This window comes from Thermothielavioides terrestris, chromosome 4, assembly GCF_000226115.1.
Source record: "Thermothielavioides terrestris NRRL 8126 chromosome 4, complete sequence".
Classification (NCBI taxonomy): domain Eukaryota; kingdom Fungi; phylum Ascomycota; class Sordariomycetes; order Sordariales; family Chaetomiaceae; genus Thermothielavioides; species Thermothielavioides terrestris.
The window spans coordinates 1,961,350-1,988,748 of NC_016460.1; the positions used below are offsets into that span (position 1 = coordinate 1,961,350).

At 60.5% G+C, this 27,399-nt stretch overlaps 7 protein-coding genes across 7 annotated transcripts; 2 read left to right on the forward strand and 5 right to left on the reverse strand.

The window, feature by feature from the left end:
* Positions 1 to 92: 92 nt before the first annotated feature.
* On the forward strand, positions 93 to 3,871 carry THITE_2119099 (uncharacterized protein). Its single transcript, XM_003655376.1, has 5 exons — positions 93 to 616; positions 679 to 1,265; positions 1,331 to 1,954; positions 2,021 to 3,499; positions 3,562 to 3,871. Exons 1-5 carry the CDS (start codon positions 216 to 218, stop codon positions 3,672 to 3,674), a joined length of 3,204 nt encoding a protein of 1,067 aa, XP_003655424.1. The 5' UTR covers positions 93 to 215; the 3' UTR covers positions 3,675 to 3,871.
* A 1,798-nt stretch (positions 3,872 to 5,669) lies between these two features.
* THITE_42761 (uncharacterized protein) lies at positions 5,670 to 6,685 on the reverse strand (the record flags this gene model as incomplete). The annotated part of the gene is made up of 2 exons (XM_003655377.1): positions 5,670 to 6,058; positions 6,208 to 6,685. 2 exons carry the CDS (start codon positions 6,683 to 6,685, stop codon positions 5,670 to 5,672), a joined length of 867 nt encoding a protein of 288 aa, XP_003655425.1.
* A 912-nt stretch (positions 6,686 to 7,597) lies between these two features.
* Positions 7,598 to 11,336, reverse strand: THITE_2155589 (uncharacterized protein; the record flags this gene model as incomplete). Its single annotated transcript, XM_003655378.1, has 2 exons — positions 8,507 to 11,336; positions 7,598 to 8,440 (listed from the first exon to the last, which is right to left on the reverse strand). The coding sequence occupies exons 1-2, from the start codon at positions 10,634 to 10,636 to the stop codon at positions 7,598 to 7,600; spliced, it is 2,973 nt and encodes a 990-aa protein (XP_003655426.1). The 5' UTR covers positions 10,637 to 11,336.
* A 5,759-nt stretch (positions 11,337 to 17,095) lies between these two features.
* On the forward strand, positions 17,096 to 19,990 carry THITE_2080037 (uncharacterized protein; the record flags this gene model as incomplete). Its single annotated transcript, XM_003655379.1, has 3 exons — positions 17,096 to 17,213; positions 17,315 to 18,195; positions 18,550 to 19,990. The coding sequence occupies 3 exons, from the start codon at positions 17,096 to 17,098 to the stop codon at positions 19,630 to 19,632; spliced, it is 2,082 nt and encodes a 693-aa protein (XP_003655427.1). The 3' UTR covers positions 19,633 to 19,990.
* A 582-nt stretch (positions 19,991 to 20,572) lies between these two features.
* Positions 20,573 to 22,530, reverse strand: THITE_2119106 (glycosyltransferase family 69 protein). Its single transcript, XM_003655380.1, has one exon. It carries the CDS (start codon positions 22,430 to 22,432, stop codon positions 20,798 to 20,800), a length of 1,635 nt encoding a protein of 544 aa, XP_003655428.1. The 5' UTR covers positions 22,433 to 22,530; the 3' UTR covers positions 20,573 to 20,797.
* Positions 22,531 to 23,080: 550 nt separating this feature from the next.
* On the reverse strand, positions 23,081 to 24,172 carry THITE_15187 (uncharacterized protein; the record flags this gene model as incomplete). Its single annotated transcript, XM_003655381.1, has 2 exons — positions 23,081 to 23,690; positions 23,817 to 24,172. Coding segments are annotated over 2 exons (966 nt in total), but the record flags the coding sequence as incomplete, so codon positions are not given.
* Positions 24,173 to 24,638: 466 nt separating this feature from the next.
* Positions 24,639 to 27,275, reverse strand: THITE_2119108 (uncharacterized protein). Its single transcript, XM_003655382.1, has 8 exons — positions 27,063 to 27,275; positions 26,557 to 26,940; positions 26,193 to 26,496; positions 26,044 to 26,118; positions 25,852 to 25,978; positions 25,562 to 25,795; positions 25,273 to 25,500; positions 24,639 to 25,211 (listed from the first exon to the last, which is right to left on the reverse strand). Exons 1-8 carry the CDS (start codon positions 27,180 to 27,182, stop codon positions 24,668 to 24,670), a joined length of 2,016 nt encoding a protein of 671 aa, XP_003655430.1. The 5' UTR covers positions 27,183 to 27,275; the 3' UTR covers positions 24,639 to 24,667.
* Between the last annotated feature and the right edge of the window lie 124 nt (positions 27,276 to 27,399).

The window sequence follows — 27,399 nt, forward strand, 5'->3', positions numbered from 1 at the left end:
GTGGCTGAGCAGGAAAAGCAGACATGTAAAGTTGGGAGATGCATCGCATATCGAGTTATTTACAATAAGGCCAATTCCATCCCCTATCCCCTAAACAACAGTCCGTACATTGCGAGTTTTCGCCCTGACGAGCCGAGAGATGACATGCTCGCCAGCAACAGGCCGCTGACCTGTGCCTCGCTCGCCGAAGCGCCTCCGCAACCATCCGTATCGCCATGCCTGCCACCGACCTCCGCCTGCTCGCCCTCGACGGCGGCGGCGTCCGCGGCCTGTCCTCCCTCATGATCCTCCGCCGCCTCATGGAGAGCGTTGATCCCGACGCCGACGCCCCGCCCAAGCCCTGCGACTACTTCGACATGATCGGCGGCACCAGCACTGGTGGCCTGATCGCCATCATGCTGGGCCGCCTGCGCATGACCGTCGACGAGTGCATCGATGCCTACACCACGCTGTCCGACAGAATATTCAAGAAGAAGAACCACCGCGTAACCATCACAGGCAAGCTCCAGGGGCGGTTCGACGGCGCTGAGCTGGAGCGCGCAGTCAAGGCCATCTTGGTCAATCGCGGCCTCGGCGAGGATGCACTGCTCAAGGACCCTGATTCTCCTTGCAAAGTGTAAAGCAACCCCTGTATCTTACCTATCGGACCTGCGGGCGGTCTTCACTAACTTCTGCCAGCTTTGTCTGCGCCACGAGCAAAGAGACGGGCCAAACTGTCTGCCTGGCCAACTACCGCTCCCCGCGCCGCGACAACTCCGACCTCCTCAACGCTACCACAATCTGGCAGGCCTGCCGCGCGACATCGGCCGCGACAACCTTCTTCGACCCGATTGCCATCGGCCCCTTCAACCAAGAGTTCGTCGACGGAGCCTTCGGCGCGAACAATCCAGTCTACGAGCTGTGGAACCAGGCCAAGGACCTGTGGGGCGATCAGCTGCGGGGCAATCTCAGATGCCTCGTCTCCATCGGCACGGGCCTGGCCGCCCTGCAACCCGTGCGCGACGACGTACTCGGAATCTCGGCCACGCTGAAAGCCATCACAACGGAAACGGAGAAGACAGCAGAGCAGTTCCGTCGCGACAAGTCGGACCTCGACGATGAAGGGCGCTATTACCGCTTCAACGTGGACCGCGGGCTCGAGGAGATCGGGCTCGAGGAGTCCACTAAGAAGAAGGAGATTGCGGCTGCGACGCAACGATACCTCGAGTCGCAGGCCGTGTTCAAGCAGATGAAGGCGTGTGCGAACAACATCGCCGGGCGAGAGTGTAAGTTTGATCATGACTGGCTGGTGTAGTCAATCGCTTACTTACTCGCTGGTGCATCATATCAGACCACGGCCCCTACCGAACATCGTTCAGCCTGCAAGGCGTGCCCGCATCGAGCCACTTCGTAGCCCGACCGTCCGATACCGAAGAGCTCGAAAAGCACCTTCTCCCACCACGCCGCTCACGAACAACCCAGCGGCGGATATTCGTCCTATACGGACTCGGTGGGATTGGGAAGACACAGCTGGCAGCCGACTTCGCCCGACGGCACCAGGCCGCCTTCAGCTCGGTCTTCTGGCTGGATGGCCGATCGGAGGACCGGCTGAGGCAGAGCCTTGCGAGCTGTGCACGCAGGATACCGGAGGGCCAGATTCCCGAGCGGAGCAGGACCGCTGTGTTGCACAGCGGGGAGGATCTCAAGACGGTGGTGAACGACGTGCTGGACTGGCTCGCGCGGCCGGACAACAGCGACTGGCTCCTCATCTTTGACAATGTCGACTATGGCGTCGATCAGGGCAGCGAGACGGGCGCCTATGACGTCCGGCGCTATCTGCCCGGCGACCATGGGTCGGTGCTGATCACGACGCGACTGGCGCGGCTGGCGCAGTTGGGCGGCTCGATGCAGCTGAGAGCGGCCGACGAACAACTGGCCAAGGCCATTTTCCAGCAGTGGCGCGGAGCAGACGGAGGTGAGCTTTCTTTCCACTGTGTATGAGTTTGGTCTGGTCTGGTACTGATAGATGGGCTGGCCATAGCTATGGACGAGGCCGGCAGAGAGCTGCTCGCTCTGCTCGACGGCCTTCCGCTCGCGCTGGCACAGGCTGCCTCATACATCCGGGAGACCGGGCTCGAAACCGCGTCGTACGTTCGGCTCTACAAGCAGCAGTGGTCCGACCTGATGGGATCGGACGGGGGATCGGGCTCGCCGCTGCTGGACTACGAACATGGAAGCGTCGCGACGACGTGGACGGTATCGTTTAAGGCGGTCGAGGCACAAAACATGAATGCGGCGAACCTGCTCCGTCTCTGGGCCTTCCTCGACGGCCGAGACCTTTGGCATGGCCTGCTGCAGCCGGTTGCCGATGGCGGAGAGCAGTGGCCTGGATGGCTGTGTGACATCGCAGGCAACGAGGTCCGGTACTTGGACGCTGTTCGACTACTGCTCCGGTACTCGATGATCGACTCTCAGGAATCAGTGCCGGGGAGCCATATGATGCATCCGGTGGTGCATAGATGGGCGTCGCACATGCAGGATAGCGCCGGGAAAAGAGTCTTCCTGCGGCTGGCGGTGATGGTAGTTGGGTCATCGGTGCCCAGCAGTACGAAAAAAGACTACTGGGTGGGCCAGCGGCGGCTCCTGCCGCATGCGGAGAGGTGCTCATATTGGATAGGAGAGATTTGTGGAATGGGGCGAAGCTTTGAGGACGCGGCGGCGATACACGCAATGCGTATGTTGGGCCTCCTCTACAGCGATCAAGTCCGGCTGACGGAAGCCGAGTCGATGTATCAGCGGGCGCTCGAAGGCTCTGAGAAAGTGCTCGGACCAAACCACACATCGACTCTCGACCTTGTCAACGCCTTGGGCAACCTCTATGTGAATCAAGGCCGGCTAGCAGAAGCTGAGCCTATGTATCAGCGGGCGCTAGAAGGCCGCGAGAAGGCGCTTGGGCGGGATGACGTATTTACTCTGTCGACGGTCAATGACTTCGGCATCCTCTATAGGAAGCAAGGCCGGCTAACGGAAGCCGAGTTGATGCATCAGCGGGCGCTAGAAGGCCGCGAGAAGGCCCTTGGAAGGGACCACGCATTGACTCTCTCCACGGTCAACGACTTAGGTATCCTCTATAAGAAGCAAGGCCGGCTAAGGGAAGCCGAGTCGATGTTTAAGAGGGCGCTAGATGGCTACGAGAAAGCGCTCGGACGGGACCACGTATTGACTCTCTCTACGGTCAACGACTTAGGCATCCTCTACTGGAAGCAAAATCGGCTAAGGGAAGCCGAGTCGATGTTTAAGCGAACGATAGAAGGTTACGAGAAGGCACTTGGACGGGACCACGTATCGACTCTTGCAGTAGTCAGCAACTTGGGCATAATCTATGGCGATCAAGGCCGGCTAACGGAGGCCGAGTCGATGTTGCAGCGGGCGCGATCTGGGTTGTGGGTCGCCTTAGGGCCGTCTCATTGGAAAACCGAGGCTGTTATAGAGAATCTAGATTGGTTGGCAGATGCCAAAGGTACGTCTAAGACACTGCAATTACCTACCTGCGTATTTCGTCCACTAAAGATTTGTGTATAGATTCGTTGGCTAAAACCGAGCCACCACCGCGGAAAGCTAAAGTGAGAATGCTGGAGAGATTGCGGGTTAAGTTTCGTCGGTTTCCTCAGGAGCGAAGGTGTCCACCGAGTTGAGGTGCGGCGAAGGATGAACCGAATGGCAAACGACCGTCGGCAGGCCCTGTGGAGACTCTGGTACTTCAGGTTGCAAGCGGGAAGCGGCGCTAGGCTCAAACCATGATTATTTTGGAAATTCAAGGCTCACCTAGTGACACTTAGAGCCGAGTAAACAATAAAAGGTTGCCAAGATGATCTCTTATCATGTTGGGGCGCACCGGCCTCTGAGTGACAACGGATATCCGAGGAACGGACAGGGCTGCTGTGTTGCGCTGTCGGCGGTTTTCAGGGGTTACAAATCTCGGAGGGTTACTGCGGCCGTGGATCTCTCGAGTTGGCAAAGATTGTTACCTAATCAAGTGCGTTGGGAAAGCCCCTACACCTCCAAATAGCGGAGTATGATAGACAATTGTGGCGGGAGATGCTCGCGTCATAGTAGCGATTTTCGTCAGGTGGCTTGATCTCAGAGTGACTGCTGCTTGCGTCAGGCGAGGAGTACCAATCGTGATAGAGAGGAGACGTCGTTGAGGTCATTCTTACTTACTGATCGTTTGCCAAGTGGACATTTATTGAAGGCCCATTGCCCCCTGTTGGTTCTCATCGAGTTCTTTCAGTTTGCGTACGTCTTGAATAATTAAGGGGCACAATTCGCAGCATCTCTCCCCGGACCCAGCTATTCAGTTACAAGTTCGCAAGATGACCAAGGGTGGAATGAGCAAATCGGATGCTTCGCGCATCCAGTCTTCACAGGTGAAGGCTATGAATATCTGTCGTCAAAGTGTTTTCTTCTGACGAAATCACAGGCCAAAAGTGGCGGCGACATGTCCTCTAGCGGCTTCGCAGCTCGTGCGCAGTCTGCCGCAGACCGGGCTGCTGCTTCGCAGGCAACCTCGGCTCCCCACGGATCGGGTTTGGGTTCCTCCCAATCGAACCAACCCAGCACTGGATCCAGTGCTCAGTCGGGAACAAAGAAATGAACTGAAAAGGGCAAGACAAGCGCTCAATGATGACTTAGGCACTCAGTTTGCTTGATACGGAGTAAACCTACAGACTGGATGGATATAGCAAGCTGTCTCTTTGAATTATTTTTGTATGTCCAAATTGGGAAACTATGCATTACTCGTGTTTCTGCCTCCCAGCGATCGTGACTTGGCGCTCAACAATGACGACTTGACAGTATGAGTATCCGAGCCAAGGTACGCTGGAGAGCCGCTTGTTTGATTTGATGTTGGACGGAAAGGACAGGTGGCTTTGTTGGACCACTGAGCTAAAAACTTTGGTTGCCCCGTTTGTTGTTAGTAGGACTTAGCTCAGTGCCGGTATGTTCTGACAGGCTTCTCGAAAACCCGTAAATGCAAATGCGGTGGCCGCGTGTCCACGATATCTAACCTCTGATGACCTTAAGATTGGGACTCGATGCTCCTCGGTGATGCGGCCAAGAGCTTAATCATCGCTGGCGTGGGCAACTGCGCATACAGCTTAGCAAACATCGCGTTCCTCTCGTCCTCCAAGGGTTGCCGCTCCGTTTTGCTAGATAGACTCAGCACTGGATTGCATGTCTAAGGATGAAATGGGAGTGAAGGTCCTTGAAAGAAGGGCCGTCCCTGTTGACGCCCGTATAGCGCCTTTATAATCCGTTCACAGAACATGAACATTCATCAAGCCAACTTCCCTGCTTGCCTGCAACATACGTTGGGTACGACAAGCTCTGCCAACGGACGAATCATGTTGCTTTGGGGAGGCGAAAGTCGTTGGCGTCGGGGTTCAGAGCTAACTACCTGCCGTACCTTAGGTAGTTAACTGGGATCATTCTCCTGTTACAAGAGAGCGGAAGACAGTAAAGCCTAAAACCAATCCTGACACGTTCTGTGTTCATACCTGGTAGAATACCGCGGGATGTTCCCGCGAAATGTCTCAATCGTCTCCTGTTTTCAACTCAATTCTTATTTCCTAGGTACAGATTCCAGCGGCATCTCGCCTACAGAGAGTAAAGCCACCCTCGCTTTCACATAATTATCTCCCATCCCGGTAGACATTGTTGCAAACGTCGCCAAAAACCTCCAGGGCGTGGGCGTAGTACTCCTGCACGCCCTTGAGCCTGGCAACTAGATCTCTGCCCAGGGGCAGGAGCCGCTCGGACTCGCGGCCGGCCCCGACGCCCTCGCCGACGACGAGCTCGTAGACGGCCCGCATGGCCTTGTCCTTGTCGCCGTCGGCCTGGAACGCGCCGCTCGCCAGGCCCCGCATCGTCTGCTCGGCCACCGAGCCCCGGTAGTCGTCCGGCAGCGCGTTGCGGCCCAGGATCGTCGCGTTGAACATGTTGGTGTTGAACGTGCCCGGCTGCACCGTCAGCACGCGTATGTTGAACGGAGACACCTCCTTCACGAGCGTCCTGGACAGGGCTAGGAGTAGTAGAAGTAGCATAGCGCCTGCGTTAGCTGTGCAAGTTCTTCTTCACGCACACCACTCCGTCGTTGTTCCGTGCTGAGAGGGAGGAAGAGGAGAAGGAGGAGGAACGAAGCGAAGCGGGTCTGTCTGTCTGCCAGCTTACCATCGAGCGCGGCCTTAGCGGCGCCGTAGGCGGCCATGCTGTCGCGAGCGTCGAGCGCGGCGCCGCTGCTGACGTTGACGACAACGCCGAAGCGGCGGGCGCGCATGTGCGGCAGCACGGCGCGGATCAGGCGGTAGGGCCCGAAGTAGGCCGTCTCCATCAGGCCGCGGACCTCGTCCTCGGCGAGGCACTCGGCCGGCGCGTAGACGCAGTAGCCGGCGTTGTTGACGAGCACGTCGATGGCCTGCCCGCCGGCCTCAAGCTCCTCGATAACCTGGCCGGAGTTTTGGTCGTTGACGTCCAGCGCCAGCCACTTGCCGCCCTTCTGCTCGACCTCGGCCACGAGCTCCGGCACGCGCGCCGGGTTGCGCGACGTCGCGATCAGGTTGTGCCCGTTGGCCTGCACCAGCCGCGCCAGCGAGAGGCCGAAGCCCGACGAGCAGCCTGTAATCAGCCACGTGAGCGGCCGCTTGGGCATGCTGAATGTAGCTGACATGTTGGAGGACGGCCAGGCAAGAGTCAGAACTTTCCACTGAAGATGATTAGGGGTGTCAAATGGCGCTTAAGATTCTCCAGAGGCAGACTTGAGCAATGAAAGGACTTGGAATCCATCTGTATGGTTGGTATAGCTATTCTGGACTGCCTTAAATATTTTGTACCTGGCACTGCACCTTGGGTCTGTCGATTGTAAGACAGCATCGTCGAAATCCAGTCGAAGCCTAGGTGGCGAAGCCGGGGCTAACTTTAAGTCCACGGACATTAACGGCGATTATCAGTACCTGGACCATCTTCGGATTTTGTCAGAGCCGAGCTCCAATTCATCAACAACTGCGTTAACTCCGTTGCGTAGGCTTGATGTCGAGCAGGATACAGACCAGTGTAGCCCAGCACAGTCCTTGTGGAGCGCTGAGGTGGCACAGGACGGGACTCGGCTTGAGGTACCCGGGATTTTGAGTTGGTTGGATGGATCATGCAAGCTCATCCTACACCACCCCGCTAATCGATTTCTTGTTACATCCGGTGCGGGCGTGGACGGTTGGGGCTGGCTGGTCTACTCCAATGCTCTCTCTCTCATGAAGTACTCCGTACTCACCGCCGTCTGAAACCAAGACGTGCGTGGGCTACCCCACGAGGTTGGATACCAGTCATAGTCAGTTTTTCATGTCCTAGATCTACCCAAGAATTGCTATCTTCAAGACCAATGCAACCAAGACCGGGAGGGAGCAAGCAGTAAGCCCAGTGCGGTGGCACTGCAGCTTCTTGCCACTGAATCCCACCCAAACAACAAAATATCACAGTAAACGCCAGCCTCCATCTATCCCAAACCCCCGCACATGCCATGCACTCGCTTCGCTTCGCTTCGCTTCGCTTTCCTTACCTTGCGATCTAGTTACTCTCGCGACCTCCCCCTTTCGGGCGCGTCGGCAAACCGGATCGATCTCCTCGACGGCGGCACCCTCGGCGTGTCGTCGTCGTCGCTGTCCTCCTCCCCGTCCCCATGCGGCGCCATGCCCAGCGCGGCCTCTCTACGGCGCCGTTCGGCCGCCGTCTCGGCGGGCTCGTCCTCGTCGTAGCCGCCGCCGCCGCCAACTACCCCCTTCAGCGCCGCCAGCCGCCGCCTGCGCTCGACCTCCGTCTCTGGCGCCTCGCTGCTCGGCGTCTCGGCTGCGGCCGCAGCAGTCGGCTTCTTCGTCCCCGGAGAAGATGACCGTGAGGCCTGCTGGCTGCCGGAGCCGTCCGTCTGCGAGACCGGGCCGGCGCCGGCGGGGGCGTGGTCTTTCCTGCCGCTACCAGCGCCGCCGGACTGGCCCTGGGTCTCGCCCCGCTCCGCCAGCACGTTGAGAGCGGCGAGCGCCGTGAGCCCCTGCGGTGCGTCCGGGTGGTTGACGAGCTCGCGCCGCGTGGTCTTGTCGAGTTTCTGCACCTCCCGGATGAAGTCCTCCTTGGTCATCCGCTTGCCGACGCCGGCGATGGTGAACCGAATGTGCCTATCGTCCTCCTCTTCTTCCGCCGCCACCACGCTCTTTTTCCGTTGTCGTGGTGCGGAGGACTCGCCGCCTGTGGATGGGCCTTCGCCTGCGACCGAGGCGCCCGCGGCCGATTTGTCCACGGCCTTGGCGAAGACACCCATCCCTATATACTTCAGGCCCTGGCTGACCAGATCGGGCTGGGGCTTTTGTGTCGGCAGGTCATATTTCTTGACAACCTCGCCGTCTTCGTTCTCCACAATGATCTGTCCAACAGGTGAGTGTCAGCAGCGTCCAAGTGGCCCCAGAAGGAGAGATTCAAGGGGACATACCGTGTTACCGAACTGGTAGGCCCGGGCTGGCTCTCCCTTCCTTGCCCTCTTTTCCTTCCCCTTTCTCTTGGCTAGCTCCGCCTCCCGCCAATTCATTACTCTCTTCTTCAAAGCGTCGTACGTCCACCCTGATGGGTCGGTTTCCGACTTGAGCTTAGACGCGAGAGCCTTGGCTTGCTCAGCCACGTTGTCGTGTTGGATCGGCTGGACCGAAATCACGTCGCCTTCGCGGTTCTCAACGACGATATGATCGCCTTCGTCGTAGACCTCGACTGGGCCCCGTCGTTCCTCGCTCGGGCTCGGGGAAGCTTCGGCGGCGCCTGACCGGCCAGAAGTCCCGGCTGAAGATTGGTCGGGTTCCGTTTCCTTCTCCGGCCCCTCAGTAGGCGGCGCACTTGGCGATAGAGGCTCTGAGTCCTGTCGGGGCAGCTCCGTGCTGACGCGCGGGGGTCCGGGTGAGACCGGTTCTGCTTGGCTGCGGCGCTGCGGGAAGATGGCCGACTGGCTGATGGGACCTCCCGGCCCGACGCCGTCGTCCCACCTCTTCTTGCGCCGCCGCGCAGCCAACGAGGACGATCTGCTACCATGCCGGCTGCTATCTTCCTCCTTCACGCGGCGCAGGAAATTTCCAGGGAAGCCGACGGGCGGCAGGGTCCCCGGAGGGAAGTCGGGCATCTTAAGCTCTTCGGCGTCGGTATCCGACATGGTCCGTGCCTGCGACCGCGACTGCGACGAAATACGAGGCAGCCGGTTCATCCAGGACGGGCCCTCCTCGTTGGCCTGCGTGTACGACATGGTGATGGTCAGGGTGTTGATGTGCTTGCCGAGAGTAAACACTGCGATCGAGGAACCGTGAACAATGATGGAAGCAACAACGATGAACGAGACGATGGGCCAGACCAGAGAGACCAGCGTGTAGTTCGGCGAGCCCGGACCCGGCAGCTCAGGTTGAGGAACGGGGTTCTCCGCTTCCATCTCTCCTCGGGCCAGCATGGAGACGAAGATGGCGCCCACTCCGATGGGGCCAAAGTGGCCGGCGAAGAGGGCCTCACGCCAGGTTTTTATGTCGGGAATGATAGGCTTCAAAACCATCATGACGGGAATCCGGCGGAAGAGAATGACGAAGATGGCGAGCACGGCCAGTCTCCAGGCTTGCAGGCCCAGGGCAGCGTCGTTGAAGGCCTCCCACGGGATGATGGTGCCGAAGAAGACGAAGTACGCCAGGTTGATCAGCAGGTCGATCACGTTGGAAACGCTCGACTCCTCCGTCTTCTGGGTGAACCAACCGTCGTTGGAGAAGCCGACACCGGCCGAGAAGCCGACGAGGAGGTCGTCGACGCCGAGGATGCTGCCGGAACCGGCACAGAACAGGGCCAGCACGAAGTAGAAGACCAAGAAGCTCTCCCTGTCGATCAGCTCGTGCTGCTCGGCGTACTTGATGCCGTGGCGGGCGAGGTAGCCGATGACGAAGCCGTACACGGCGCCGAAGATGCACTCGTACAGGATGGTGTAGACGATCCAATGGAACGTGACCTCACCGGCGTTCTGGTGGTCCTGGATGAGGTACAGCGAGAGGTAGATGAAGGGGAAGGCCATGCCGTCGTTGCAGCCCGACTCGGCCGAGAGCAGGTCGCGCAGATGCTTAGGGACGCGCTTGGCAAACTTACCCTTGCCGACGACGGACGAGGCAAGCACGGGGTCGGTGGCGGTGACGCAGGCGGCGACCACGAGGCTCTCAAGGAAGTTCAGGGGCGGGATCAGCCACCAGACGAACAGGCTGGTGACCAGCCAGCCGAAGGTCATGACGGGCACCAGCAGCAGGGCCACCGACTTCCAGTGCTTCTCCATGTAGTACCGGGGCAGCTCGACGCCGACGGCAAAGCACTGCACGACCAGGACGATGCGCGAGAACTCGATGGTGATAACGTCGACGCCGCCCCAGGTATCGGGGTCGATGAGGTTGGCGGCATGGGGGCCGAAGATGACACCGCAGAGGGTGGCCACGGTGGCCTCGCCGATGTACATGCGCTCCTTGATGACGGACGAGCACAGCATGAACAGCGAGGTGAAGCCGCCCAGGATGATGTACACCAGGTGCGGCTTCGTGACGGAGAGGTGGTCCCACGCCATGGCCAACGTACGTACGCTGTGAGCGCCCCGTGTGCCCCCGCCGTTCCAGGGCCGGCAGAGTGCGGCGGTGTACGGGCGGTGCGAGCGGTACGGGTTGGCGCGTGGTGGGTGGCGGCAGCGGTGGTGGTGGTGTGGTGATGGCGGTTGGCGGTGGCCCGTGGACGACGACCTTAATTGGTGGTTGGCCAGGAAGTCCCAGGTTCCAGCGGTCCAGTCTCGGGGCTAACACGAACGGACGGGGCCCCAAAGAACGAACCGAAAAACGACGTCACCGGGGCTCGGATTCCGGAACACCTCACGCGACAAGGTTCAATCGCCGTCAGCCAGCCACGATTGTCCCGTGTCCCCTTCAGTACCAGAATCCGACACAGGAACGGACCGCAATTGATACATTCAGGGATACAGCAACCGGCCAATTGTAGACAGCAGTTTCTCTGCCGAGCCAAGGGACTCAGTGGCGGCTCCGGGCTCGATGGGATCAATGAAATCAATGAGATCAATGCGTGGGCCCGGGACCGGGAAGCAGAAGGAAGCAAAATTTTAATCCGGCGCCGGAAAGAACGGCGGAATGCGCAGTCACTTGTGAGGATCCTGCGGAAGGAGCGGGCCGGGGTGCGGGTGGGAGGGAGCGACGACCAAGTCCGGACGGCAGGAAACGCAAGGCCGCATGCGGCAACGGAACCGGTCCCGGAGATGTGGGAACAACGGACAAGAGCAGCTCGCCATTGGGGTGAGGAAGCGTGCATCCACTGCTTGTTATATGCGAGAACGTGAGCAGCTTGCCCGTGACCGGCCGGCGTCGACGGACTTCGGCTCCTGCCCCCCCTGGTCTCCGTGGGGCACTAGCAAGGCTTTGGCATCCCTGCCGCGGGCCTTGGCGGCAATGGAGTGCCGGCAACGCCGCGGCCGACGGCTGCAGTCACAGTGGGCCCGCCTTGCTTCACTCACGTTGGCTACCAAACGCACTTGGGCTCTTTTGTTCCCGAAGCTTCGCCAATTGGCAATTCATCCCAAGCCGAGTTGCAGACAGGACATGGTGACATTGGCTTACTCACAGCCAGCCCTACCAGACTGTGTATTAGTACGCATGTAGGATGTTGGAAACATGCTCCGTTTCCGTGTGTTTGTGTACCTCCGGATTAGTTACCAGTTAGGTTTGCACCCCACGCTGTGCTTCCTTTCGGCGGTGCAACAGCGCACAAAAGTGTGTTTCCCGTCCCCATTCCGGCGATTCGGGTCTCGACAGCGGGCTCTTGTCTCGCGCTTACACAGTACACTACACCGCAGTGCGGAGCAGCCTGACGAATGTCTCGGGAACCGTGTCTCGCAATTGGTGATCAACACCGACTCCACGCGAACTGCAACCCCGCCGCCAGGAGGTTCTACACTACTTACCTTAATCATCGGATGGCAGAAACCCCACCGGCGCGGGCAGCCTGCAAGGGCTCGGTCACTGACTGATAAGTGCTCTTGGCACCTGTCTCTGTCTCATAACTAAGGTAACGTCAATGGGTTCATCACGTTGCGGCCAAGGTGTGCCCAGAATTGCCCAGCAGCTTGGCGGGAAGGCGCAGCGACTCCCACTCACTGAACGGATGCTCGGGTTGGCCTCATCGAGCCGTTCAGCCGACAAGAAGTCTGTCCATGATCTCGACCTCTCGACCATCACACTGCCGTGCGTGCTCATGCGTCGTCCGAACCAGTACGGCAGCGGCGGCAGCGGCGGCGGCCGCGTTGGGAGAATTCTCGAGTCACAATTTTGCCTTGCGCGGGGGTTCAGTTAGGCGGCGGTGAGGTCGCACACATTGGGCTGTTTGATGCTGGCACTGACTCGTGCGCCAGCCGCGCCTGATTGGAGTTGTCAGCCGGAAACTTCTCGCCCCCAGGGCAGCGCACCCAACCACAGCCCATGGCGGCGGCACGGGCCAGCCGTGGATATCGGAGCCGCGGCGCCGGACAGGGGCGGCCCAGCTCGGTCGCCGACACAATGCATGGTGCTTGGCCGGCGGTGTCCTCGTGACCCTCCGCCGTCGAACGACGACAACAGCAGGTCGACCAGAACAGAAATCGCCAGGGACAAGCTTGATGCACGGCAACCCGAGACCGGAGGCTGATGAAGTCTCTTCCCGACTCGGCGGGCTACACGTTTCAGCCACGAGAAGCCGTGGTGCCAGTGGTGCCGTGGACAGTTGCCATCTTGGGAATCCTGGACACAAAGGAGACATGGAGCATGCGTGGGGGACAGTCCTCTGGAGATCCCGGTTGGTTCAGGCCCTCGCGTGCTCGGAACTGCGATAGGCAATGAGTGACTCGATTGACTAACATGTCCCGCGCAAGGCGCCGGTTATTCTTCCGCAGACACAGTATGGACAGCCAGTACCACCGGAATGGTCGAAGTTCTTTGTGGTTTTCTGAAATCAAGAACTGGGTGAAACCAGGGTTAGGGTAGCTAAATCGTCCACGCAGCAAGCCAACCGAGCTTTCTTTCAATGCCAATTGACAAATGTGGATCCGCCTTGGCAGCAGCCTGTCGCGCGCACAGACACCCCGCGTTTGGCCAGGGACTCCACTCAGACGCGATTTTGCTGCTGTCGCGGTGCCTGACAACTCCAAGCGAGGACGCGACGCCGACCATTGTTCCTTCCAGGTACATGTAATCCGTACCTTGACTGCATTTCCATTCCAGCTTGGAAGACGACCAATCCACCCTCCAATTCTACCTCGACAGGTCAAACTGCTCGACCTCTTCCTCGCCTCTGGCGGCTGCCACTCTGCATGACTGGAATCTGCAGTTTGGCCCTCCGCCGAGCAGTCCTTCGTCCCCTCGCTAGGAGCACAGTCGCCTTCCGTGCAAGGCATGCAAGCGTGCAAGCTGCTGTCCGATTGAGTCCCGGTCTCGATTCTCGCCCAATGTTCGGGAGAGCCGTCGAGGCCAGCAAGGCCGCCGCGGCGGACCGTCCACCCGCACGGAAGCCCGTCAGCCATGCCGCCCTCAAGAAGCAGCTTTTTCCGTCGAGCAGCCCGTCCGCCCAACCAGCAGGGTCGCAAGGGAAGTCGGTTGTCGACCTGTTGACGAACAAGTCCCGTGCGCCGCCGCGCGTGGGCTCGACACGACCGCTGCAAGACCACCCATTGAACGTTCCCCCCCCAGTCTCCCGCAGTGTGGACGGCAAAGCCATCGCGTCGCTCTGCAGCAGCAATTCGGACTCGTTTCGGGAAGAGCCCGAATTGGTCGACCTAGTGGATGACTCTCGCCGCGTTCCAGTCAATGCATCGTTCGCGAACAATTCGGCTTCATGCTCGGTGTATGTCTGCGAAAGCGATTTCAGCGACGACCCCGACTTCGACTCCCCGCCCATCTCTGCCCTGCCGACGCTGCCTCAGCCACAGTCGCAATCAGTCGCCAAGGAACACCATGAACCCCCTCCGACAAGCCCCACCAGTGTTCTCTCCTGGTCACAGTCATCTCCTTCCCATTATCAGCAGCCGCCTCCCCAAACCGAGCCACCGCCGCGGAAAACCGCCAAGCGTGTCTCACCGGACGGCGATAAACCGGCTCCGACGGAAGCTAAGAGAAGGCGAGAGCTTCCAAAAACGTGGTCGCGCCGCAGTGCTGCCCAGGACGACGACGCTGCAGCGGCTACCGCTGCCGCCACGCCTGCGCCCAAACAAAACGCTGCATTGCTCTGGGATACCACGGCCAGCGCGGTGAAGGCGCAAAAGAAGCAGCTCAAGACGCAACTCAAAGATTCTGGGAAAGCGGACGCTTCCTTGGAGGACATGCACGAGGCCGTCAAGTCGCACGCGGCAAAGACGTCAGCCATCACGCTAAGCAGCGAGCAGCGGCACGTCAAGAGCCTGGTCGTCGATGAGGGCCGTAGCGTCTTCTTCACCGGTCCGGCCGGTACCGGAAAGTCGGTCCTGATGCGTGCTATCATTCAGGAACTCAAAAAGAAGCACGCCAGAGACCCGGAAAAGGTGGCCGTCACAGCCTCCACGGGCTTGGCCGCGTGCAATATCGGCGGCATGACTCTGCACAGCTTTGCGGGCATCGGTCTCGGGAAGGAGGACGTCAATACGCTGGTCAAGAAGATCAGGCGTAACCCAAAGGCGAAGACGCGGTGGCTCAAAACAAAAGTTTTGATCATCGATGAAATCTCCATGGTCGATGGCGAACTCTTCGACAAGCTGTCACAGATCGGCAGGATTATCCGGAACAACGGACGGCCTTGGGGCGGCATTCAGCTGGTCATCACTGGAGATTTTTTCCAGCTGCCGCCCGTGCCGGAAGGCGGTAAGCAGAGAGAGTCCAAGTTCGCATTCGACGCGGCAACATGGAGCATGTCCATCGATCACACCATCGGTTTGACAGAAGTCTTCCGTCAGCGGGATCCCGGTAGGTCTTTGAATGTTGCATGGGAAATGATGTGCCATATCATTGTATGCTGACAATTCTGCAGAGTTTGCTAGCATGCTCAACGAGATGCGTTTGGGTAGGATCAGCGACCAGACTGTCCGAAACTTCCAGGCTCTCAGCAGGCCGTTGCGCTTCGACGATGGGCTTGAAGTTACCGAACTGTTAGAACACCCCCCCCCCCCCCCCCCCCAAGCACCTCCCAGCCCTCCTTCACCTTCACCCTCCCCCTCGCTCTTTGTAGGCGAGTCGCAAAGCTAACGGCTTTCCTGCTTACACCAGGTTCCCGACAAGGCAGGAGGTTGACTCCTCAAACCAGAGGCGACTCCAGGCTCTAACCGGGAAGTTGTATCGCTATGAAGCCGTGGACGGCGGCGATCCCAAGGTCCGAGATAAACTGCTGGCAAACATGATGGCGCCTCAGGCCATTGAGCTGAAGAAGGGCGCCCAAGTTATGTTAATCAAGAATATGGACGAGACGCTCGTCAACGGTTCCCTGGGTACCGTGGTGGGATTCATGGACGAAACTACCTTTGAGCTGAAGGGCAGTGCCGACAGGTTCGGCGAGGAGTCGGACGCGAAGAAGCGAGTCCGCGCCTTCACCAACCTCCTCGCCGAAGGCGCCAAGGCGGACAACAAGGAGTACCCGATGGTGCGCTTCCACGCCGTCGACGGGTCGCAGCGGACCATCCTCTGTCTCCCGGAGGACTGGAGGGTGGAGCTGCCCACCGGCGAGGTGCAGGCGTCGCGCAAGCAGCTTCCCCTGATCCTGGCGTGGGCGCTGTCGATCCACAAGGCCCAGGGCCAGACGCTGGAGCGCGTCAAGGTCGATCTCGGCAAGGTGTTCGAGAAGGGGCAGGCCTACGTCGCGCTCAGCCGCGCCACGACGCAGGAGGGCCTGCAGGTGCTGAACTTCCACAAGGCCCGGGTCATGGCCCATCCGCGCGTGGTCGACTTCTACAACAAACTCTACAGCGCCGAGGCGGCCGTCAAGAAGAAGGCGGCGGGGTCGATCGCGAACTACGTGGTCACACAGCCGGCGCCGCAACCAGCGGCGGGGTCTGCTCGGCAGCCAGTGACGGTGGTTGATGACGATGAGGAGGAGGCCATGGCGGCGTACGGTTGATGACATGACACGCAGTCCCTGCCTACGTCTACCTCGGTTCTGGGCTTGCATGATTACGGTGTTAGGTACTTGTGGTTCGGCGTCAGGGCGGCGCCGTCACGGTGTTTTTTTGTGTGTACCATTATCTCTTCTCATCCTCCTATTTCGCAGGCAGCTGTTGCTCACGGGCGGGACAGGTAGACAGGAACGGCACGGTGTGGGGGTGCGATTGGTGATGGAAATCCGCCGGGAATTGCCTCAGGAGCCTGTGTATAGAACGAGGAGCATGCGCTGCTTACTGCGTATTTGAAGAACACGCAGGCGGTGGACGACCCTGTCCAGGTGCGCTTCAATTACGGCCCGGGGATTATCTGCACAGTGAAGACCCTGGTTTGACAACCGAACCCCACGTGAGAACGACTTCATTACCAGAGATCTCCCTGCCAACTTAGCTCGTCTCACCAAAGGTCTGTAGTTTGTGACGGGGTGAAGATATTGCCGTCATGCGTCTTACCAGAGAGGAGAGGCGGGCTTGGATAACCCGGGCGGCGGCAGTGAAGTGAATAGGGCAGTGAATTGAGTTTCACCGCCGCACTGTGACGCCATCTTCCCGAGGAAGGTCGCTTTGAGTCTTGGCAACTACCCCGTAACCGCTGGGGCAGTGGTATCGATAAGCAAAAGCCAGAAGCTGCGAGCCATGATAGTCCCAAAGTGACAACTGCCCCTGCGACTGCCACGGCCGCTTCATCCCATCCTCCTCTGCGAAAACCCCCCCGACCCCGACTGAGCACTACAGCTCTGAGCACTTCGCACAGGGCGCCGGCATTCGCAGCGAACAAACTTCGATCTTTCGAGCCCGGCTCGTCTCCAGCCGAGTTCCGCCTCGCGCGCAGTTCCAGTTGCCCCAGCCCAAAGTCAGAGTCCCCTTGAGTCCGTCGCCATGGCCGCCGAATTTGTCGGCTTGCAGATGGTGGTGACGCTGCACGGCGTTCCACCAAGGCGCCTCAAGGGAACCATCAGCGATGTTGAAGCCGGCGCCGGCCTGACCCTCAGCAATGGTTCGTTCGTTCGTCTTTCCAGGTGGCCGAGCATGTGCGCTGGCGCCTGGCGCGTCTGGTCGGAATAGATCACCTTTGCTGACATGTTCTCCGGTGACCAGTCTGGATGCTCGACACCAACGAGTGGAAGCCGCGCTTGACGATCCCCTCGAAAGACATCGCCGACGTGACCCAGGTCCCGACCGTCCCTCCGCCGAATGCCGTGCCTGTCGCGGCCCCGTCAAATTCTGCCCCGCCTCCACCTGCACCAGCTGTTGCCCAGCAGCCGCCGAGGCCTACGTTCGTGGACCCTGCGATTGTAGCAGTCGGCAAGCCACCCTCCGCAGTACCTCCACCGAGTCGCGCGCCCGAGCTCAGTTCGCTCCCTGGTCTAAGCACGACTACTGGCCCGGCCCCAGTAGTCCACCCCACCGTTCAAGTCGCGAGCACGTCCCGGGAGGTCACGCCAACGAGTGCGGTCGCCGCGAACTTCAAGGGGCTGAAGCTTAGGGGCGATAGTGCAACCGCCGAAGCCGCCCAGGAAGTGGAGGATGCTGAGGCGCCTCTCGACTTCGGGGAGGTTGTCGGCCAGCAGAAGACCCGGCGGGTGCGGAAGGCCCGGAACGCGAAACCGCCAACACGGGAGCAGGACGACGCATCTCCGGCTCCTTCGGCCAAGACGGCGGGCAGAGGGAAGGGCTGGCGGCAGACGCCTATTCTGCAGAGCACGGCATCCTTCCAGCCGTTTGACTCGCTCAAGCGGAATGGCAAAGGCCGGCATGCCGTCGACAGCGGATGGGCCTCCGAGGATGTTACCGACGTTCAGGAGATGGGCGACTTCGACTTTGAGGGCGGCCTGGCCAAGTTCGACAAGCAGAACCTGTTCGCGCAGATGAGGAAGGACGACCTGATCGACGAGGCCGAGCGCTTGGTGTCGCATAACCGGCTGCCTCGTCCCAAACCGGGGACGGGCGGCGGGAAGAACCTGCACTACTCGGAAAACGTGCTAGATATGCCCTCAACGATACATAAGGCAACCAAGGATAGGCCGACGTCAAAGGAGACGCCCAATGACTTCTGGAATAGCGAGGCGGACGATGGGCTTCCGAACAACAGTGAACGGCTGAGCGGCCGGGACCTGGGCATGGGCAGCAGACAGAGCTCGCGCCGGGGCGAGAGCAAGGGCACGGCCGGGCGGCGATCGCAGTCACGAAAAGCCAACGAGATGGCCAGGACGGCGTCCGGCCCGAGCCGAGTCAACTCTGGTGTAAGCCACTACCGCGCCCAGCCCGTCAGGGGGAGTCGGCCGAGCAGTCGACTCTCGTCGCGCCCTGCGACCGCTGACAAGAGGAAACAGCTCCCGACGCCGGCCGCGGCCCAAGGCCTCTACGTGCTGCCGTCGAACCGCCGTATCGAGACGGTCTCGGCGCTGCAGATGCTGAACCTCGAGAACATTGCTCACAACGAGATCGGCCTGACGGAGGAGATGATGACGGAAAACGCCGGGCGCGGCATCGCCGAGGTGACGCTCACCGCGCTCGCGGACCCGGCCATCAAGGTCCGCCTCGCCGGCAGCGTCGACCCGGCCACGGGCGCGTCCCCGCCACCACCCGCCGTGGTCGTCCTGGCGGGCAACAACAAGTCCGGCAGCCGGGCGGTGGCGGCGGCGCGGCACCTGCGCAACAAGGGCGTCAACGTGCTGGTGTGCGTGGCGGGGCTCGAGCGCGGCGAGCGCGACCTGCTCGAGGACGTGCAGCAGCAGGTGCGGCTGTACCGCAACCTGGGCGGGCGCGTCTTCACCAAGACGGACTTCTTCGAGCACCTGCGCAAGATTAGCATCCCGACGCTGACCATCGACACGCCGCGCACCTCGTCGTCGCTGAGCGCCCCCGCGCCGCCGGTCGCGCTCATCGTCGACGCCCTGCTCGGCCTCGCCATCTCCTTCGACGAGCTCCGCAACGCCGACCAGGCCACCGTCTACGAGCTGATCGAGTGGGCCAACCGCAACGAGGCCTTCGTCCTCTCCCTCGACGTCCCCAGCGGCATCGACCCCTCCTCGGGCGCCGTCAGCGTCGTCGACGGCGCCCGCCTGTACGTCAAGCCGCGCTACGTCGTCGCCGTCGGCGCCCCCAAGCGCGGCCTGCTCGAGGCGCTGGTCGCGGCCGACAACGACGACGGGGACAAGACGGTCCTGGCGGGCGCCGACGGCGCCGGCGCCGGTGCCGGCGGCCTGGGCGGCGGCGGCGGCGGCGGGCCCCTGTGCGACGATGCCGTCCTCGAGTGGAAGCTGTTCCTCGTCGACATGGGGCTCGGCCAGGCCGTGTGGAAGAAGGCGGGCACGAGGATGCGGCGGGGCGTCGATTTCGGCGAGCGCTGGGTCCTGGAGATGGTGTACAGGGGGTCTCTACCGGCCGAGGAGGCAGATGAGGAGGAGGTTTGAGAGAGAAGAGAGGTGTCGCGGCGTGGCGGATCGTGTCTGTCTGGGTGATGTCTCGCTCGTTCGTTTGGCGACGGCGGTTGGCGGTTTACACTACATACGGTATACTCATTGCATGAACGGCGGTGTCTTTGCCTGGTTGGGTGGCTTGGGTCAATATCGAGCACGGCGTTGAGCGGGTCCTGAACTATAGCATTTCTTGGTTCTGTATGCACTGCAGCACGAGAGCGGAGTTCGATTGCGGATGGGCAACTCTGAGCATAGATACACTGATCCACTGAGAGAGAGAAGGCTTGCTTGGCATTTAGAAGAAATCAGGTTTCAGGTTGGAATGGAAAAGGAAAAGCAAGTTTATGGCAGTAATTATCCTTTGCTCCATGAGTACACGCTCCCGCTGCTCTACATCTACTTAATGCCACTATTTCGCCTCCGACGACGCCGCAGCAAGCAAGCTGCGCAGCATCGCCTCGCACTCGGCCCTGCTGCCGAACCTTGTCCGCCACGAACGTCTGGGCGTCGCGGTGCCAGTACGGCATCACGAGCCGGCCGAACTCGTCGAGCGCGGCACAGTCCAACTTGGCAGACCGCAGCCGGATGGCGTTAAAGCTGCCGTGGCTCCAATCTTTGATTTCTCCAAGCGGAAATGATGCCAAGGGGATGTTGAGATGGCGCGAAACCTTTTTGGCAATCTGAGCTTGGTGACTGTCGAGGTAGACATGGAAGATAGCTCTCTTCTCTGGGTACGACAGATTTTGAATCACGTCATTGTCTTCTTCTAGAGCTTCCTGAAGCGTGATCCTCCGTTTGAGAAGAGGTAATGTAGCCTCCGTCGAATTTGCATCTGGATGGGGCCAGCAAGGAAACAAGCGAAAAGAGGAGCGAGAGAGCTGCAGAGAAATATCAAAGACGCACTAATCAACATCATTTTGGCTAATCACAACAGCCAGCTATTGATTAGAAGCAAGGCAGCCTAATCCAAATGTTTCTTTTTTTGCTTTCTGCCTTGTCCTGGTCTGATTGAAATCATTCATGACAGTTAGTGATGAACGTCCATGTTTCTCGTCTGTTCGCCCATCCTCCGAGTTGGGCTGCCTGTCGACTACTGACTTGCAATTTTTGAACCCCGCTATGGAAAGACCCAGCCCATCCAAGAAAAAACCCCATCAGGTCACGTCGGAAAGTCCAGCGTCTGCCCCGGCGGTATGTCGTTGTCCTCCCAATTCTGGTCCCCTTGCCGCTCGCCAGGCGTGATGGTCTGGAACTGGCGCACCAGACAGAACAGGCCGTTGCGGCCGACGCGGCGCTCCAGCTCCCAGCGCTGCCGCTCGCTGCTCCAGACCTCCTCGACGAACGGCTCGCCCTCGCGCACCGCGCGGTAGGGGTTGTGCCGCGGCAGGCCGACCAGCGGCGTGACGACGGCGTGCACGACGCCGAGCAGCCGCTCCCAGCGCCGCGCGACGCGCTCCCGCGCCAGCACGCCCCAGTCGTACGCCACGCGCACGTAGGGGTTCACGAGCGTCGCCGTGGACTCGGCGAGGTCGGTGTTGGTGTCGCCGTCGTCCGGGGCGCCCACCGCGCGGCGCGCGACCTGCGCCACGTCCGCGAGGAACAGGCAGCACTCGCACGCGTCGACGAACAGGTCGGGCTCGTGGCGGAAGCGCACCGGCGCCGAGACGTTGCGCGGCCGGGCCGGGTCGATGACGTGCGCGCCGATCTGCTGGAAGTCCGGCCGCGGCAGCTCCCGGCCGAGGTGCTGGACGTAGCGCGCCTGCATGGCCACCATGCCGCCCCAGCAGGAGCGCACGCGGACGGCGTCGGTCTGGCGGCGCATGTCGGCCCGCGAGAGGCCCCGGCCGGCGCCGGTGAAGATCGGGTAGAACGGCAGGCCGTTGGAGTAGCCGTCGGCATCCCGCTGGGCGTAGAGGTCATAGAAGAGGAACATGGTCCGGTAGTCGAGCGCGCAGGCCGACAGGTAGCGGGTCCGGCCGTCCGGCCCGATGTTCGTGCTGAACAGCAGGTGGGCGGCGTCGACGGGGCGGAAGGCGATGTCGTTGAGGAAGAGGATCTTGTCGAACGGCACGATGCCATCGTGCTCCCCGCCGACCCTGTCCAGCGGCCGCAGTGCCCGGTTCCGCACCTCGGACAGGTAGGCTATCCGCTTCGTCCGCTGCGTGCCGTCGGGCATGGTCACGTTGGGGATGAGGCGCATGTCGACGTGCGGGTCGTTGACAATGGAGTGGTTGCACGGCACTTGGCGCTGCAGCTCCTCCAGGGCCGCCGCGGCCTCGGGCCCGCTGTCGTTTTCGTAGATGCTGAGATACGCATTGCTGGGCCCGATGAGGTGGATCAGGTTCAGCAGGGCCTTCCCCCACGGCCCTCCCGCCAGATGGCCCCCTCGATCATACAGGCTGATGGCAATGAAAACTTTCTCGTTGGACGGGTTTGCGCACCCGGGCTCCGCCGCGTCGCCGCGACATCTCGCCTCCAGCTCGCGGTAGTGTGCTGGCGGGTGCAGGTAGGATGGCGCGAAGATGGGCACCAGAACCAGCACGGCGGCGATCACGGGGGCCAGGTACTTAAAACACACCAAGAGGCCTCGGCGGGAGAGGCGCAGCCTCCTGGCCGCCCACGAGACGATGGTACACCTCCATCTGCCAGGGCTTGCCCGTCTTGGGAGGATGACGTTGTCAAGAGATTCGGGGCCGGTACCGGACCGGTGCTCTAAGAGGGACAGCGACACCGCCGGCTTGCCGAACTGGTCGCCGTCCAGGTCCGAGCTTGATTGCCGACGAGATGATAACATGTCGTGAGTCGGATAGCTACCATGTCGTGAGTCGGATAGGTAGCTACCATGCCATGAGGTAGGTTGCGAAAGGTAAAACCGGCAGTGCTAGCAAGTGCTGAGTGCTACGCAATGTAACACTTGCCAGGGGAGGTACTGCGGGTACATGCCGCGTCATCAAATGGAACAAGGCCAAGGACGCTCGAGCCAAGGTGTTCCTTGCCCACCCACCACTCCACTTCACCTCCGCGGGTCCCAGCTGCCGTATTCCGTACACTACATGTCGCTGGCTCGTGTTGCACCTACCGAGGGAGGTTGATGACGAGGAATACAGACTTCAAATCCCCTTATCTCTATCCGTCAACATTTTGACTTTGGGTCCAATGCAGCCTCCATCCCTCCTTCTCCCTCTTGTCAGAACCGGGGCCAGGATAACTAGGGCCCCGGCCCGACGCCCCGGGACGGCATACCGAGATTAGGACCCACCAGGCCGGTGCCCTCTCTTCTGCAGTCCTCTCCACAATTCAACATGTTCAACAGCCACGATTGAACAGATCTTCTGTTGAGCGCTCACATCGTGATAAATAGCTTCAATCTAGCCGCTCCTGTGCAGTGATTCCAACCCTTCTCCTGCTCCAACTTAAACTACACCCCTCTCCCCTCCTCCCGTTTCCCCTCCCCCTCCCCATCCCCCCTCCCATCAACCCAAACAACCACATTCCCGAGCCCCTCCCTCCCCCTAAAAAACCTCCTGATCTCCTCATCCGAGTACCGCAAACTAAAATGCACCAGCACAAACACCGTGCGCGGCCAGCGCCGCACAACCGGCTCGAGGTCCGACCAGAGGGTGTGCCTGGTGCGCTCGGCCTGCGCGCGGTGCTCCTCCCACAGGAAGCTGCACTCGGTGACGACGACCGCGACGCCGCGGTCCAGCCCGACGGTCTCGGGCCGGTCGCGCAGCGTCGCCGCCGTGCCGTCGCCCAGGAACGCCAGCACGGGCGCCGCCGCCGGCGCCGTGATCGCCACCCCCTCCTCCTCGCGCAGCCGCCGCAGCTCGGCCCCCGGCAGGCCCCGGTACTGCGGCTGCAGCTTCGGCGTCACCGCGCTGAACAGGTAGCCTAGGCACGGCACCGTGTGGTCGCACGCGAAGGCGGTCGCGGTGTAGGTTGGCGGTGGGGAGAGGTGGCGCAGGGTTACGGTGGTGCCTGGGTGCAGGCCGTGGGTGGTGTGCGTGCGGAGGAGGGGGTGGAGTGGTGGTGGTGGTTTGGTGGCGGTGGCGCTGGGGTCGGTTGAAGTGGGAGGAGGAGTTTTAGCGTTGTTTTGTTGTGCTTCGCCGCCTCCTGCCGGCTCGGACTCGGACTCGGGCTCGGGCTCAGATTCGGACTCGTAAACGAGGTAGGGCGACTTGCTCTCGGGGGGCCAGATGCCGCCTCCTTCGCTCAGCATCGTCTTGGCGTTGATGAAGCCGTCGAGGGCGTCCTTCATCTCGGCAGGGCAGAATATGTCGGGCGGGTCGCTGCGCTTGACGAAGGCGGGCGTCAGCAGCGTGTGGTCGCTGTGGCCGTGCGTGAGGAAGATGTGCTTGGGCCGCAGGTTGTTGACCACCAGGCCGGCGTCGAGCAGCAGGTTGAGCTGCGGGATCACGAATGACGTGTGCCACGCCGCCCGCGACCGCCCCGTGAGCGTCAGGTTGTGGTACGGCTTGGGGAAGCGCCATTCGAGGATGTCAGAGCGGGGAGACTGCGGCAGCGGCGTGGGGAAGGCCGGTGATGCCATGTTTGATTTAATGCTGCTCAGCGCTGCTTGTGTGTTGTAGGTATTTTGTAAGTCATGAACTCTAGGCGAATCCCGCCCGATTATTCCAAATTAGCGAAAGCGCTTTGCGGCAAAACATCGGCTTCCACATATGTCTAGGCGGCTCCTGTTCTAGGCGGGCTGGGCAACTTTGTGCTCAACACCCGTAGCCTGTGGCCAGACATCCGGTCACCATGCGCCATTCCCGCCGAATGTCTCTTGTATTCTGCTTGAAGGGTTCTGTCCGAGCGTCACAGGCGACTCCACTGAGCCCACTCCGTCGTCGCTGCATCTCTAGAAATGAGAGACATCGAAGCAGTTGCTCAATCAAGCCTGGAGGCAAACCATGTCAAGGAACACACCACGGCATCAAAATTGCACGCTGCCGTAGAAGTCTAGTCTAAACACAAGCCGACTGCCCCTCTACGCTTTGCGCCAGTGCCTCGCGCCCCTCAACACGTCTTAATTGACAACCGGCTGGGCCGGCTCGCTTGGATCTGCCGCCACTTCGGCAGCCGGGCGAGCATCGGCAGGCCGAATAGCGAGTGTGGCGGCCTCCTGAGCCGCCTTTTCCGCCTTTCTCTGCTTCTTCCTCTCCTTCTCCCGCTCTTTCGCCGCCTTCTTTGCCGCCGCCTTCTCGGCCTCCAGCTGCTTCTGCTTGCGGAGCTCCTCGCCGCCGAACGCCTCGCGCCACTCCTCGATCTTGGCGGCGGGGATATTGGTAAACAGCAGCTCAGGCTCCCCAATAGCCTGGCCCGGCTTGAGAGCGTTGGCCTCCCATGTGTCCGGAATGTGCGCTGGGACCTCTTCACCCGCCCGCGCGACTCCCAATTGCCGGAGAATGGACTGCGCCTTTTCGGGCATGTAAGGGGAGAGAATATTAGCCAATAGGTGGATGTGGTTGAGGGCAAGGCCGATGACAGCACGGCAGCGGTCGGGTTCTTCGGCAAGGAGCTGGTTGTTGAGCTTGTTATCCTGCAAAAGCTTGTTGCCCATGGCAGAAATGCTGCGTTATCGTTTAGCTCTGCGTTCGGCGATATCTGCGAAAGTCGCGAGAAAGAGCATACCTCATAACAGTGGACAACGCCGCTCTCAACTTCAGACCCTTGAGCTCTGCGTTGTACTGTCGGAGCTGTTTGTTCACCTCCTCCTTGTGTTGCTGAAGGGCCGGGAACGGAGAAAGGTCGTGCTCGGGCACCACCCCCTCCATCTTTGCCTGGCAGAACTTGATGACACGCTGGCACAGATTGCCGAGGTTCTTGAGCAAGTCGTTGTTGTTGACATCGATGAAGTCCCTTAGAACAGTCAGCCACCTGAGCCGACGGCCGTAATGAACATGGGTGGGCCTCGACTCACTCCCACTTGAATTCCGAGTCGCTGGTCTCGGGCCGCCTCGACAGGAGGTAATATCTCCAGATATCGGGATCAATGCCGGTATCGCGGGCATTGTTGCCGAACACACCGACGCCCTTAGACTTGCTGAATTTGCCGCCCTCATAGTTCAGGTACTCTGTTGTGGACAAATGCTTGACCTTGGTCCAGTTTTCGCCCGTGCCGATCTGGGAGGCCGGGAAGATGATGGTATGGAACCTGTATTTTCAATGGTCAGAGGCCGTCTGATTGCGCAGGAGGGTTGGAGTACTTACGGGACATTGTCTTTCCCCATGAACTGATAGAGAGAGACGTCGTCCGGGTTCTTCCACCACTTTTCCCAGTTCGTGCCATCGGGGTTGCCGGCATCGGTGAATGTCTTGGTGATCGAGGGGTATCCAACTGCACGAGTCAGCAACGTCAAAACATCCTGGACGATGACTCTTCAGCCGGATGGTGTGACATACTGCAAGCATCGAACCAGACGTAGAACACCTTCTGGGCATAATCCTCGTCGGACAGGCCGTCAAGCCCGGTGGGGACTGCACGGTACACGGTTAGGCCGGTTCCTCACTTCACTCGATTGAACAGCAGGGCCGGGCGGTAGTCAACATACTCGGGACACCCCACTTGAGATCTCGGGTGATGCCGCGGGGCTTGAGGCCCTGATCCAACCACGAATGGGTGATGGAGACGCAGTTTGCGCTCCAGCCCTTCTCAACCGAAGCCAGCCATGGTTTAATCTCTTCCTGCAGAGCGTCCAGGCGGAGGTAGAGATGCTTGGTCTGGCGCCTTTCAGGCGTTGTCCCGTCGAGCTTGCAGCGGGGGTTGATGAGCCAGCCGGTCGCCTTGGTTTCCTGGTTCCCGGACGCATCCCTGTCCGGCTCTAGGGGATCCAGGAGGTTGCCGCATGCGTCGCACTGGCAAATAAATGAATTAGCGACCACGGACGCAGCAAAACTGGTGCGGAGAAATCAAACCTGGTCGCCGCGGGCACCCTTGTCGTGGCAGATGCTGCATTCGCCCTCGACATAGCGGTCGGCCAGGAAGGACGAGTGGGTCGGGCAGTAGGCCTGGGTGGTCTCGCGCTGCTCGATGAAGCCGTTCTTCCAGAGGCGAGAGAAGATATCCTGGACGATGGCGGTGTGCTCCGGTGTGGGAGTGCGGCCAAAGACATCGAAATCGATTCTGAACCAGTCGTAAATCTCCTTGTGGATCGCGTGATACTTGGCGCACAGGGTAGCTGGATCCACCCCCTCCGAGAGGGCCTTTGTCTCTGTCGCGGTGCCGTACTGGTCCGAGCCGCAGACGTAGATCGTCGGGAGGCCCCTCGCCCGGCAAAACCTGGCGAAAACGTCTGCAGACTGTGGAGGGCTGGTTAGCGACTGGAATTCTCGAGCCGTCGTCCCCTGAACTGGCGGGAACAGGGGTCGGTCGTGGGGTCGAGCCCGAAGTGGGATGAGAGGAGAGTGTGAAAAGCAAGTACCAGAACACTGCCGATGATGTTGCCAAGGTGAGGCACGTTGTTGACATAGGGCAACGCGCTAGTAATGAGGATGTTCTCCTTGCCCGGCACAGGGACGATCGGTTTTCGAGGCGCGCCCATTTCGACCGTAAAGTGGATAGTGGTTGGTCTTGCAACGCCGAGTCACTGAAATCGAAGGATGTCCGGTCGGGCCCTGTTCACGCAAAGTTCAGCTTGAGATTTGGGGAAGGTGGGGTGAGTCATTGCACCTAAGACCGGTTAAACCGCGGGCATGCGAAATTTTCCGACTCTTCGCCCCTCGCACGTAGCGTACCGTATTTCGTGTACTGTGCTAGGC

Bases quoted from the DNA above. Each gene is read 5' to 3' on its own strand.
- THITE_2119099 (XM_003655376.1), top strand. From the start codon at position 216: ATGCCTGCCACCGACCTCCGCCTGCTCGCCCTCGACGGCGGCGGCGTC. The intron at 1,266-1,330 runs GTAAGTTTGATC...GCATCATATCAG, and splicing joins CAACATCGCCGGGCGAGAGT to ACCACGGCCCCTACCGAACA. The intron at 3,500-3,561 runs GTACGTCTAAGA...ATTTGTGTATAG, and splicing joins TTGGTTGGCAGATGCCAAAG to ATTCGTTGGCTAAAACCGAG.
- THITE_2119106 (XM_003655380.1), bottom strand. From the start codon at position 22,432: ATGTTATCATCTCGTCGGCAATCAAGCTCGGACCTGGACGGCGACCAG.
- THITE_2119108 (XM_003655382.1), bottom strand. From the start codon at position 27,182: ATGGGCGCGCCTCGAAAACCGATCGTCCCTGTGCCGGGCAAGGAGAAC. The intron at 26,497-26,556 runs GTTTGATTTCTC...TTTATTTGCCAG, and splicing joins AGGGTGCCCGCGGCGACCAG to TGCGACGCATGCGGCAACCT. The intron at 25,979-26,043 runs GTATGTCACACC...TGACTCGTGCAG, and splicing joins CGTCTGGTTCGATGCTTGCA to TTGGATACCCCTCGATCACC.